The 13595-nt window shown below is 35.7% G+C and overlaps 1 protein-coding gene across 3 annotated transcripts in view; it reads left to right on the top strand.

Moving 5' to 3' along the window:
* The window catches only part of trio (trio Rho guanine nucleotide exchange factor), a 274438-nt gene that overhangs the window by 121992 nt on the left and 138851 nt on the right, over positions 1 to 13595 (top strand). For all 3 annotated transcript variants that reach the window (XM_067792358.1, XM_067792357.1, XM_067792356.1), the window contains 2 exons: positions 10671 to 10944; positions 11011 to 11071. In XM_067792358.1, the coding sequence (XP_067648459.1) occupies positions 10671 to 10944; positions 11011 to 11071 (335 nt within the window). The remainder of the gene's footprint in view (positions 1 to 10670; positions 10945 to 11010; positions 11072 to 13595) is intronic.

The raw sequence follows: 13595 nt of genomic DNA, 5'->3' as shown, positions 1-13595 counted from the left end.
ATTGCATGCAAAAAAGGAGTAACATTATCAAGTTCTCATGTTTACATCGTGTACTTTTGCTCACTAGGGATACATAGAAGCTTATCACAGAAAAGTCATATGCACGATATGTTCAAATAACCCAAACAGAAAGCAGTGAGAAGAGCTAATAGTGGAATGTGTTGAGACGCCTTGTCAAGAGGAACGTAGTTGTAGAAGTGCGGTTTCTGACACTACTCACGGGAGAAAAGACTCTGGCTATTGTCGTCTTGTCCGCAATGCTAGGTTTTTTGATTTAGTCTTGTTCGATATCTGTGAAATAATATTACGTGCCCCTAAAAGTGTGCAACATTTCATTGCATGTCACATGCGGTCAGAATTACTATTTCTCCTAATAATTCCAGCTATAGCTAGCGCTAAAATTTGTTCTCTTAAGTCTCGAAATATCATGACGAAAATTTAGGCGTTGCCTTGAACTCAAATTCTGTGAATGATTTTACGATTGTCATGTGGGAGAAAAAACCCTCATTCGTGTATGCTTTTAGGCACATCTAATTTTTTCATATATTTTGAAATAATACGGTTTCGCCATAGCTAAAATTGAAAGTTAGCTGCTGTTCACGGTTGCCATACCATGTTTTCACTTGGGACCAAAATTCATCGAAAAAAAGAACCAGATCTCAAAAAACGGACCAAATTTTAGTTTTATTTTATTGGTATGCAAGCAATTCGGCAAATTACTAGGGTGTCGTATTCGTTGTAAAAAGTAAAAATTTTAGGATGTTTCCGTGGTTTCCTATATAAAATTTTAATAAAAAAACTTTTATTCCAACTGCACAAACAAAAATAAAGTCTACCTTTAGTTTTTACATTTTCAAATTTCTAGGAAAAGTCTATGGCCCGTAATCATAGTCGAAATAAAATATAGTTTTATTGGTTTAAACATGGTTCTAAATTAAATATCATTTTAAGTCTGTTATAGTCCACTTAAACACTATTTTATCTCTAAAAAAGTATTTTAAATTTAAAATGACATGAGCCCGATTTTATTTTTTATACTCAGTTGAGCAGAGCTCACAGAGAATATTAACTTTGATTGGATAACGGTTGGTTGTACAGGTATAAAGGAATCGAGATAGATATAGACTTCCATATATCAAAATCATCAGTATCGAAAAAAAATTTGATTGAGCCATGTCCGTCCGACCGCCCGTCTGTCCGTTAACACGATAACTTGAGTAAATTTTAAGGTATCTTGATGAAATTTGCTACGTAGATTCCTGGGCACTCATCTCAGATCGCTATTTAAAATAAACGATATCGGACTATAACCACGCCCACTTTTTCGATATCGGAAATTTCGAAAAACCGAAAAAGTGCGATAATTCATTACCAAAGACGGATAAAGCGATGAAACTTGGTAGGTGAGTTGAACTTATGACGCAAAATAGAAAATTAGTAAAATTTTGGACAATGAGCGTGGCACCGCCCTCTTTTAAAAGAAGGTAATTTAAAAGTTTTGCTAGCTGTAATTTGGCAGTCGTTGAAGATATCATGATGAAATTTGGCAGGAACGTTACTCCTATTACTATATGTATGCTTAATAAAAATTAGTAAAATCGAAAAAGGACCAAAAAAATTATTTAAAGTCAAATTTTAACAAAAAATTTAATATCTTTACGGTATATATGTATGTCAGTTATGTCAGCATTCAACTCCAGTAATGATATGGTGCAACAAAATACAAAAATAAAAGAAAATTTCAAAATGGGCGTGGTTCCGCCCTTTTTTATTTAATTTGTCTGGCATACTTTTAATGCCATAATTCGAACAAAAATTTACCAATCCTTGTGAAATTTTGTAGGGGCTTAGATTCTAGGACGATAACTGTTTTCTGTGAAAAAGGGCGAAATCGGTTGAAGCCACGCCCAGTTTTTATACACAGTCGGCCGTCTGTCCTTCCGCTCGGCCCTTAACACGATAACTTGAGCAAAAATCGATATATCTTTACTAAACTCAGTTCACGTACTTATCTGAACTCACTTTGTATTGGTATAAAAAATGGCCGAAATCCGACTATGACCACGGCCACTTTTTCGATATCGAAAATTACGAAAAATGAAAAAAATGCCATAATTCTATACCAAATACGTAAAAAGGGATGAAACATGGTAATTGGATTGGTTTATTGAGGCAAATTGTAACTGGTCCACCTTTATGGGGATATCCATAAATGGCGTCCACCTATAGAACTATGGCCTACTCCCTCTTAAAATACTATTTAATACCTTCCTTTCGAAACCCATGTAATACAAACACATTCCAGGGTTACCCTAGGTTAATTTTCCTACATGGTGATTTTCCCTTATTTTGTCTCCATAGCTCTCAACTGAGTATGCAATGTTCGGTTACACCCGAACTTAGCCTTCCTTACTTGTTTAAAATAGGTGTTAACTTGGTGGTCTGCTGTCAACAGTTGCAAGAAATTAAACAATTTGCTATTTAAACGCGATGAACTTAAATGGAAGTAAAAAAAGGCTTCCCCGACATACGTCAGCAACTAATTTATTATACCTAGAATGCGTATTAATATGTTTGTGACGAAAACTACACAATCTTAAAATGTGCGATGGTTAGTTGGCTCCACATACATATGGGATATCTTTAATTAAGACTATTCCGCATTCAAAGATATTTTTGAGTTTTGATATTTTAGTATCTTTTGAGGAAAAAGTAGCATCCTATACTGCTTTTGGCATTAAATTTAGAAATAAATATTCAATGGAAGAAATTATTTACCACAGGCGTCAATTTTTAATACATGTCAAAAAATTTCGGGAGAGGTGTCAAATGACGCATTTTAATTTCGGAAGCAATAATCGGAAGGCTGCAAAGTAATACTTGTACTCTGTAAAGATATTTTTGCAAAAAAAAAGTTTAAGACTTTCATGTGGTTGATGTAATTTTGGTGATATTGTTGTACACAGAAAATAATTAACTAAAAGGGCGTTTTGCGCTGACACAATTTTCACCAGTTTCGCAGCCGTTTGAGGGTAATTATTTGGTTTTTTATGAATATCTATTAATAAAAGAACAATTTCTTATTTCCGACTTCAAATTGTTGAATTACATTACAGAATTCCTGAATTCAATTCTGCTGGCATTTCCCCTTTACATTTGCCAATTCCTCTTAAAAGAAAGCGTGAAATAAAACACGGAATACAACAAGAACTAGCAACATAAATTTTAAGAACCGCTTGGTACGGGCGCTGCTGAGCTACTTCCCCCCCTTTATCACCCTCTTAGTCTATATCATGATCGACTTGAGTTCAATGATTTTCTAATGTAAAAGGGATTTACACTTTGCAGGTCCATGTAGAATGGCTCAACATTCTAGGTCACTTCTTTCCTATGCAAAACTATACTAAACTCCCTTTATTTATGCTGACTTTGCGAAGACAAACCTAAATTTGATTTAACCTGATATCATTGAATGACCTGCATACTTATTACTATCGCGGTTAGAGATATCCCTATTCGGTTTCGGGTCTTTTAAATTAAACGGCTTTAACGATTAGGGCCACCTAATATTTAAGGTTTGCATCATTTAGGCCGTCACATCTGTCTTAATGCAAACAACTTTTCTTTAAAACATTCTTACAAACTATATAAACTATTTAACATGAATACGAGTGTGTATGAGTGGATAGCCTTGTTGCTTCCTTTGCTTTAAAAAGCCCAAATCCGCTTTAACTACTTATTCGTTTATGTTGCGAGATTTAAATCATTTTTTAAGAACGGAGTTAAGTAAATTTTCTTTAAATAAGTATGTTCATGTTCAATTAAAAGATTGTGCACTCAATTTTAAATTGACGGCTGATAAAAAAAAACAGCAAATTTTTACAAAACGTTTGCTAATAACTCTTAAATAGAATTGAATGATAATTATCCGCCACCGCATTATGATCAAAACGCGTTTTCAGGTACTCTTTTGACAATTTTTTGTGCTATTGTAAGAGTTTTTGTGAAGTAAAAAATTACCATTTTTTATACGTAGAGTCAAGTAACCACGGTTGTAAGGAACAGGGTTAATTTTTAAAATTTCTTCATAGCGCCAATCAATACCTTTTTTCATGCGGATACCCTGTCCATGCTTATTTTAGCTGAAAACTGTGTTTAATATGTCTATGACAGACCAAAATTTTAAATCCCATTTTTAATTTAGGTAAGATTTTAACTAAAGAGTATTTTAGTCAGCGACTATGATTACGGGCCTATGTCTTTCACCAACCAAACGGTGTGACCCTAGTTTTGCTTGATTGCAATGATATAAAATGTATAGCGCAGTTAGATTTTACTAAGGAACGGTTAAAAAATTTGCGCTGTGGCAAACTCCGTCTATCGTAAATGATGTACACCTTTTCCAGTTTAAGTCAGGAAATTACAATTCAAGTTCAGAATTTACAATTCAAGTTCAGAAATTTACAATTCAAGTTCAGAGTTTCCAATTCAAGTTAGTTCAGAAAATTACAATTCAAGTTCAGAAATTCCGTTTTAAAATCAGACATTTACAATTCCTATTCAGAAAGTTACAATTCAAGTTCAGAAAAATACATTGCAAGTTCAGAAAATTACGATTCAAGTTCAGAAAGTTTGTCAGGATTTTTTTCTTTCATGCAATTGCAATTAAAGTATGTAACATGGTAAATGTTAGCGCTAATAATCTGATTCAGGGATATGAAGTCCTACTATCTGTTAACAAAGCATTGGACTTCTTAACTCACTTAAATCAATTTTGCTCACATGAAAGAGATAGCGAAAACAAGTAAGGAAGGCTAAGTTCGGGTGTAACCGAACATTACATACTCAGCTGGGAGCTTTGGAGACAAAATAAGGGAAAATCACCATTTAGCAAAATGAACCTAGTATAACCCTGGAATGTGTTTGTATGAGATGGGTTTCAAATGGAAGGTATTAAAGAGTATTTTAAAAGGGAGTGGGCCATAGTTCTTTCCTTTTCCAGATATCGCCATAAATGTGGACCAGGGGTGACTCTAGAATGTGTTTGTACGATATGGGTATCAAATGAAATGTGTTAATGATTATTTAAAACGTAGTGGGCCTTAGTTCTATAGGTGGACGCCTTTTCGAGATATCGCCATAAGGGTGGACCAGGGGTGACTCTAGAATGTGTTTGTACGATATGGGTGTCAAAATAAAGGCATTAATGAGGGTTTTAAAAGGGAGTGGCCCTTAGTTGTATATGCGAGGGCGCTTTCGAGATATCGACCAAAATATGGACCAGGGTGAACCAGAACATCATCTGTCGCGTACTGCTAATTTATTTATATATGTAATACCACGAACAGTATTCCTGCCAAGATTCCAAGGGATTTTGATTTCGCACTGCAGAACTTTTTCATTTTCTTATGGTGGGTGTCACAACCATTTTACAAAGTTTTTTCTAAAGTTATATTTTGCTTCATTAAACCAATCCAATTACCAAGTTTCATATCTTTTTTCATATTTGGTATAGAATTATGGCATTTTTTTCATTTTTCGTAATTTTCGATATCGAAAAAGTGGGCGTGTCATAGTCGGATTTCGGCCATTTTTTATACCAAGATAAAGTGAGTTCAGATAAGTACGTGAACTAAGTTTAGTAAAGATATATAGATTTTTACTCAAGTTATCGTGTTAACGGCCGAGCGGAAGGACAGACGGTCGACTGTGTATAAAAACTGGCCGTGGCTTCAACCGATATTGCCCATTTTGACAGAAAACGGTTATCGTCATAGAATCTATGACCCTACCAAATTTCACAAGGATTGGTAAATTTGTGGAGCCACGCCCATTTTGAAATTTTCTTTTATTTTTGTATTTGGTTGCACCATATCATTACTGGAGTTGAATGTTGACATAATTTACTTATATACTGTAAAGATATTAAATTTTTTGTTAAAATTTGACTTAAAAAAAAAATTTTTTTTAAAGTGGGCGTGTTCGTCATCCGATTTTGCTAATTTTTATTTAGCACACATATAGTAATAGGAGTAACGTTCCTGCCAAATTTCATCACGATATCTTCAACGACTGCCAAATTATAGCTTGAAAAACTTTTAAATTACCTTCTTTTAAAAGTGGGCTGTGCCACCCCCATTGTCCAAAATTTTACTAATTTTCTATTTTGCGTCATAAGGTTAACGCACCTACCAAGTTTCATCGCTCTAACCGTCTTTGGTAATGAATTATCGCACTTTTACGGTTTTTCGAAATTTTCGATATCGAAAAAGTGGGCGTGGTTGTAGTCCGATTTCGTTCATTTTAAATAGCGATGAGCGTCCAGGAACCTACATACCAAATTTCATCAAGATACCTCAAAATTTACTCAAGTTATCGTGTTTACGGACGGACGGACATGGCTAAGTGAATTTCTTTTTTCGCCCAGATCATTTTGATATATAGAAGTCTATATCTATCTCGATTAGTTTATGCCGTTACGGATTACCGTTATGCGAACAAAGTTAATATACTCTGTGAGCTCTGCTCAGCTGAGTATAAAAACCGTTTCCTCTCTTTTCTCTCCTCCTCTCATAAGAGGTCAGTTACAAGGACATCCAGCTATATTCTTAGGGTCACAAGCACATTGATCTGCATTGAGTATGACAGCAGTGATGACGAAATCAACGGAGCGTTCACAATCCCGCAAGTAACGTATAATTACTGTGTGCACAGATCAAGTCTTCCTCCACCTGCCTCTCGCAACTCTGCGGAGGTCTTCCCCTTCCACTGCTTCCAAACTGCGGTATCGACTGAAGTACTTTCATGGCCGCAGCGTCCCTATTTCATTTCATTTATTTGGGAATTATTAGTACAATAAGACCATCTTCCGGTCTTTTATAGTACAAAACATTATTACATGAAAATTTTATAAAGTAAACAGGAACAATAGAATTTAAATCTTAATATTAACAGCTGTCAAAGAAGAAGAAGCACATAACATGATTATATCAGCAAATATAGGTAAATAAACCACATGATTGAAATAAAGAACAAGATATATAAATACTACAATATTACAATAGGTGGCCAATTCGGGTCGATTATGATGAAAAAAATGCCCATGCACTTGTTGCAAAGGGTTGTCTTCCGTTTGATTTCTTAGCTCGGGATGTACACGCCTTGGAGAAGACTTGAGGTACAGTATATCCAAGCCACCATTGTCAACGAAGCATCAACACTTCCGCAAATTACATATAAATATTGCATTACGTATTATGTGAATTGGAATAACTTTTGAAAAATAACACCCTACTTATAATTTTCTGAATTTGAATTGTAATTTTCTGAACTTGAATTGTAATTTTCTGAACATGAATTGTAATCTTCTCAATTTAAATTGGAATTTTTGAACTTGAATTGTATTTTTGTGAACTTGAATTGTAATTTTCTGAACTTGAATTGTAAATTTCTGAATTTAAATTGGAAATTCTGAACTTGAATTGTAATTTTCTGAACTTGAATTGCAATTTTCTGAACTTGAGTTTTAAATTTCTGAACATAAACTGGAAAAGGTGTAGTCGCAAAAATACATATATCACGAAAAGTGTTTGATAACCGATCGAAATATCTAACCACTAAAACAAGGCTTTTTTCTGATAAGTCCGTTGTTTCATCAAAAATTAATGACAATGTGTTTTTCCGAACATTCAACATTTTCAATGCCTCGCCTAAATTATCTGCTACATTTTATTGACCGAGCAATTTTCGTGGTTAGAATTCCATTGAAGTAAATTGAAAATAATATGTGGATTAATAAATTTGTGCAAATGTTATGAGCAGTATTTTGAATTTTTGTTTCAGTGAAAAGAAATGAAAGTACCAAAACCGTGCCGAAAAAGGACCAAAATTAAGAAAATCGGACCAGCGGGCCAAATGGGGTTGGAAGCGACCATTTTCGGTCCAAATGGTCCAAAGTGGCAACCGTGCTGCTGTTCACTCAAAATGTTTTTATTTTTTTTAATATAAAATAAATCAGTTTAAATGAAGTCATAATCCTGATATCTTGGGCAATTGCTTATAAAAATCCCACGCTCATCAACACTTATTACAGTTCAGTGAATTTGTTTATGAATTTACTATAGTGTGTACATTTCTGATATGGTGATGCACAAAATCGAGTAACTTAACCAGGTTCGTAAAACTATACGAAAATGTAATCGAAAGTCTCTCTTAAAAGTTCAGAAATAAAAAGAGGCTAAAGCTCAGCAAAGTCCCTTACACTCTGCCTCTCAGAACAGCCTAACCTATGTTGATCTGAAAGAAATTGAAATATAATATATTGTAACGAATTTTGGGATATCCTTCTTATTTGTAACCTTCTGCTTACGTTCGTATCGCTAAACTGTTGAATAAAACACTCCAAAATTCTGTATTACAAAATGGTCTTTATTAGACTACTTTGAAAGTATTTCGCAATTAAACTTCACTTCGCAACTGATAGCGTGCTTAAATCAGACTGATTACTGACTAATCAGCTTGTGCTGCTTTTATACTCTCTTTCCAAATGTCTGGAGGTTTCTTTTGCTAAAATTTTCTACTTGGTTACCAGCTATAAACTACAGATACACGTTTATAGCCTCTCGCATAGCCATATGCGCGTGTATATGTGAGTACTACTTCGGCTGATGACTACATGTGGTTGTGAGTTATCTCTTCGTTGCCTTGTATGTATGTGGGTAAATGATGATTAATGTGTTTTTGTAGCTTGCTTTAATGTTTCTGTTGTTGTGCATTTACTTAGTAACAGCTTATAGATGGTAATATTCGTCACAATATGATGGTGGTATGTGGTAAGGACCCTGACAATCCTTATCAAGGAGAGACTTCTGAATACAGAAGTATTTGACAAGATTGTCTGAATATCGCGGACTAGCTTTCAACCCTTCTCCAGCAAAACGGAGACCATCCTCAATTGGAGGAGTAAGAGCTTCGCAATAAGGCATCGATACACCATTCTGCAGTTTCGAACTTAGGTGTCAGCCGAAAATTTAGACTTCAGCAACTTCCATGCGAAGATCGCAGCTAATATGGATGTTAAAAAATTTGATATTTACTTCGACAGTCAGTCGACTATTAAAGCTCTTAGGCCTGTCATGATGCTGAGAACTTCACTCGCAATGTTTTCAAATTACTTTTTGATAAAAATTATCTCCCATGCTGATCTTTTGGCCCGAGCCGGCACTTTCGAACTGAACGTGGCTGCCTATAGACTTTGGAACTCCGCTGTCTCTTCTACTGTGCTACACAGTCAGCTGAGCAAGCTCTGGATTCATAATTTCAACTAGAAGTGTGAGTCAGAGTCAAACTGGGAGTAAGAGTAGCAGCTGGCGAGAGCCTGGGGGTGGAAATCCTAGCCTAATTTCCGACTTTTTGGTTATGTACATATATCTGTTTGATTTAACATTTTTTTAAATCCAAAAATAATTTTCTTATGTTTGTGGTAATGGTAACAAATGGTAAAAAAGGGTTGGGAGTGGGGGTGAAGGTGGGAGTGTACATAAGTGGAATCGCAGTCTGCGAAAAGAGAATAAATGAGAATGAAAAAAGAACATGCGGGAAAAAGAATAAATGGTATTACGTGGTCAATGATACTAAGGAAGCAGGAAGATAGAGGGCAGCGTAGAAAATGTTAAAGTACATGAAAGCCCGAATTCGGGCTGAACAAAGGCTGCGGTTGCGCTATTTATTTTGTGTATTTTGAAATCGTAACTATGCAAATCAATCTCGAAAACGGTTTCGAACAAAACATAAAATTCGATAAAAAATTTTATGAAAACTTCGAACTTTTTATTTGGAGTGCTCTAGACTTTTTTGGGTATGCAGTTTTGTAGGGCCTAGGGAAATAGGCGGGCGAGTCCATTGAGGGTATAAAACCGGCGCTTTCCAAGTGATCGTCAATCAGTTTGATTTCAAAACATTGTAAGTGAAGTACGCGAATAATTTCAATTGTGACGTACTAATATCATAGTAGTGTTGTACACATTTGATATACTGAAAATTTGAGTTTATTTATTCGGCAGTTCTGTGGTGCAAATGATAACAAAAAGCGTAGACTTATCGAGAATTCATAAAATTCGTCGCAATATTTCCTAAAAACACTTGACATTCGTTACGGTATGTGCGTATAACTAAAATTCCACATTCTTAACATCCCTAGTTCTTAATCCTGTGCCACTACAGCAGTAGTTAAGTATTTTGTCATTCGTTTACCTTTCCCATTATAAATACTCGGATGTATGTATGTCCATTATTTATTTATTTAATATATTTCATTATCAACTTTCTATGCCTTTGAGGCGAACTTCTCCTACTTTGCCTACTTGTTTGCTTGGCTGTTTGATTAGGAATAAGCCACCAACTTAGTACTAAAACAAACAGGCCATATTTCATCGTTTATACATCATTGGAGGAGTTAAGGTTAGGTGCTTGGAGGAGACACAACCAATGTCTTGGTAGCATTTATTGATTTTTATCTTCAAGCTGTTTAAGCCAACGTCGTTCTCATAGTTTTCCGTTTATTAATGTCGCTTTTATTATAGTATTCAATTAAGTTGTCCTTTTTTTCCTGACTCACTTATTGTATGCCTTTGATTATGATTTTTTTTCCTACTCTTTTGTTTTGCTTACAGATTGGCAGTGGGCATGAGGGTACTTGGGTAGTCGCTGATTATATTGCAACACCTGGTACGAGTGAACTGAGTGTTAGTAAGGGTCAACAGGTAGAGGTTGTAGAAGCACTATCTACTACTGAAGCAGATTTTTGTTTGGTACGCCTAAATCCACAAAGTGACGATGCAGCTATACAGGAAGGTTTGGTGCCAGTTTCAATACTTAAACCAACGCCAAGCGCACAGAAGAACAGTTCAGCGCGCAAGGAAACAAATGATGTTATGCAGGAACAAAGTGAGTGATGAATAACTTTAATATTTCTTTTTAATAAATTAATAAATTCTTTGCATTTTTTTTTAGCTAACAATCGCGGCAAACCAGATCCGTTGACTTCATCAACTAAGCGGCGTGGCTTTAGCGGGTAAGTTTAAGTTTCGCTTTGCTTTAGTGTAATAGAAAACAAGTAAGGAAGGCTAAGTTGGGGTGTAACGGAGCGTTACATACTCAGCTGAGAGCTTTGGCGACAAAATAAGGAAAAATCACCATGTAGGAAAATGTGTTTATATGGCATGGGTATCATATGGAAGGTACTAAAGTGTATTTTAGAAGGTAGTGGGTCTATAGGTGGACGCCTTTTCGAGATATCGTCATAAAGGTGGACCAAGGGTGACTCTAGAATGTGTTTGTACGATATGGGTATCAAATTAAAGGTATTAATGAGGGTTTTACAAGGTAGTGGTCCTTAGTTGTATATGTGGAGGAGTTTTCGGATATCGACCAAAATGTGGACCAGGGTGACCCAGAACATCATCTGCCGGGTACCGCGAATTTATTTATATATGTAATACCACGAACAGTATTCCTGCCAAAATTCCAAAGGCTTTTGATTACGCCCTGCAGAACTTTTTCATTTTCTTCTACTTAATATGGTAGGTGTCACACCCATTTTACAAAGTTTTTTCCAAAGTTATATTTTGCGTCAAAAAACCAATCCAATCACCATGTTTCATCCCTTTTTTCGTATTTGGTATAGAATTATGCTCAAGTTATCGTGTTAACGGCCAAGAGGAAGTACGGACGGTCGGTTGTGTATAAAAACTAGTCGTTGCTTCAACCGATTTCGCCCATTTTCACAGGAAACAGTTATTGTCATAGAATCTATGCCCCTACCAAATTTCACAAGGATTGGTAAATGTTTGTTCGACTTATGGCATTAAAAGTATTCTAGGCAAATTAAATGAAAAAGGGCGGAGCCACAAAAACAAATTTTTTTTTTTTAAGTGGGCATGTTCGTCATCCGATTTTGCTAATTTTTATTAAGAACACACATAGTAATAGGAGTAACGTTCCTGCCAAATTTCATCATGGTATCTTCAACGACTGCCACATTACAGCTTGAAAACTTTTAAATTACCTTCTTTTAAAAGTGGGCGGTGCCACGCTTATTGTCCAAAATTTAACTAGTTTTATATTCTGCGTCATAAGGTCAACCCACCTACCAAGTTTCATCGCTTTATCCGTCTTTGGTTATGAATTATCGCACTTTTTCGATTTTTCGATATCGAAAAGGTGGGCGTGGTTATAGGTCGATTTCGTTCATTTTAAATAGCGTTCTGAGATGAGTGCCCAGGAACTTACATACCAAATTTCATCAAGATACCTCAAAATTTACTCAAGTTATCGTGTTTACGTGACGGACGGACGGACATGGCTAAATGAATTTCTTTTTTCACCCAGATCATTTTGATATATAGAACTCTATATCTATCTCGATTAGTTTATGCCGTTACGGATTACCGTTATGCGAACAAAATTAATGTACTCTGTGATCTCTGCTCAGCTGAGTATACAAATACATACACACATATATGCTAATTTATATTGTAACGAATTTGCTTGTAAATCCTCTTATTTGCAATCCTCTGCTAAGCTCGAATCACTAAACTGTTGAATAAATAGCTCCAATTTGTAATAATGCAAAATGGCCTTTATTAAAGTACTTCACAATAACAAACTGTGCAACGAATAGCTTGCTTAATAACCACACTGATTGATAGCTCAATGAAACTCTACTATTCAAAATAACACTGCTATTGCTCGCTAGATATCGTCTTAATCAAACTGCTTGACAACTCAAATCAAACTGAATTCCTTCTTACTCGCCTGCCCCGCTTTTATAGTTTACGCTGCATACTTCTAGGCTCTTCCATTTCCAGAACTTACCAACTATATTCGTGTGTGTATAGTTCTCATATAGTTTCTACTTGTTTACAATTGTCTACTTTTTAGCGCTTCTCAGATGTACATATGTGAGTTTGTAGTTTACAGTCTCCCGCACACACATAAGCGTATAAGTAAATTCATCTGTGTGTGACATCTCATCTCTCGCTGCCTTGTATGTAAATGTTGCTCGTCGGAATGTGTACATATGTGTAGACGCAATTATTGATTCGTTTATGTAGATACATAATGATTGAATTATTGATGTGAATTCACGTCACTGCTTAGCATCGGCCTGGAGATGGCAGCACTCCTCAGTTTTGCTAATATTCGTAACACTGCCCTCCACCTAAGTCTGATCGTCCCGATCAGACGAATCTCCCAATCTAAACGCCGCTAGCATCTCCAAAAGGACCACCCTTCTAATCCGTGGTTTCCCAGTGGTTTGTATGCGGTAGATGGTATCACTGATCTTCTTCACAACTTTGTACGGGCCTTCCCAACTGCACCGAAATTGGGCTGGAACACCTTTCCGCCGGTGAGGGTTGTTTAACAGTACCAAATCTCCATTCCGGAAACCTTCCGAATTATTTTCCCTGTCGTACCTGTGTTCCATCTTACTACTCATTATTCTGGATCGTTCTCTCGCACTCTGTTGCTTGGCCAATGAAGAACTACTTTGTAGAGCTTGTTCTTAACGGATTGGCTTCACATACTCAGTATCG

Source organism: Eurosta solidaginis, chromosome 5, assembly GCF_040869045.1.
Source record: "Eurosta solidaginis isolate ZX-2024a chromosome 5, ASM4086904v1, whole genome shotgun sequence".
NCBI lineage: Eukaryota > Metazoa > Arthropoda > Insecta > Diptera > Tephritidae > Eurosta > Eurosta solidaginis.
Note: the sequence above shows the minus strand (reverse complement) of the source record. Positions and strands in the feature narration are given on the sequence as shown.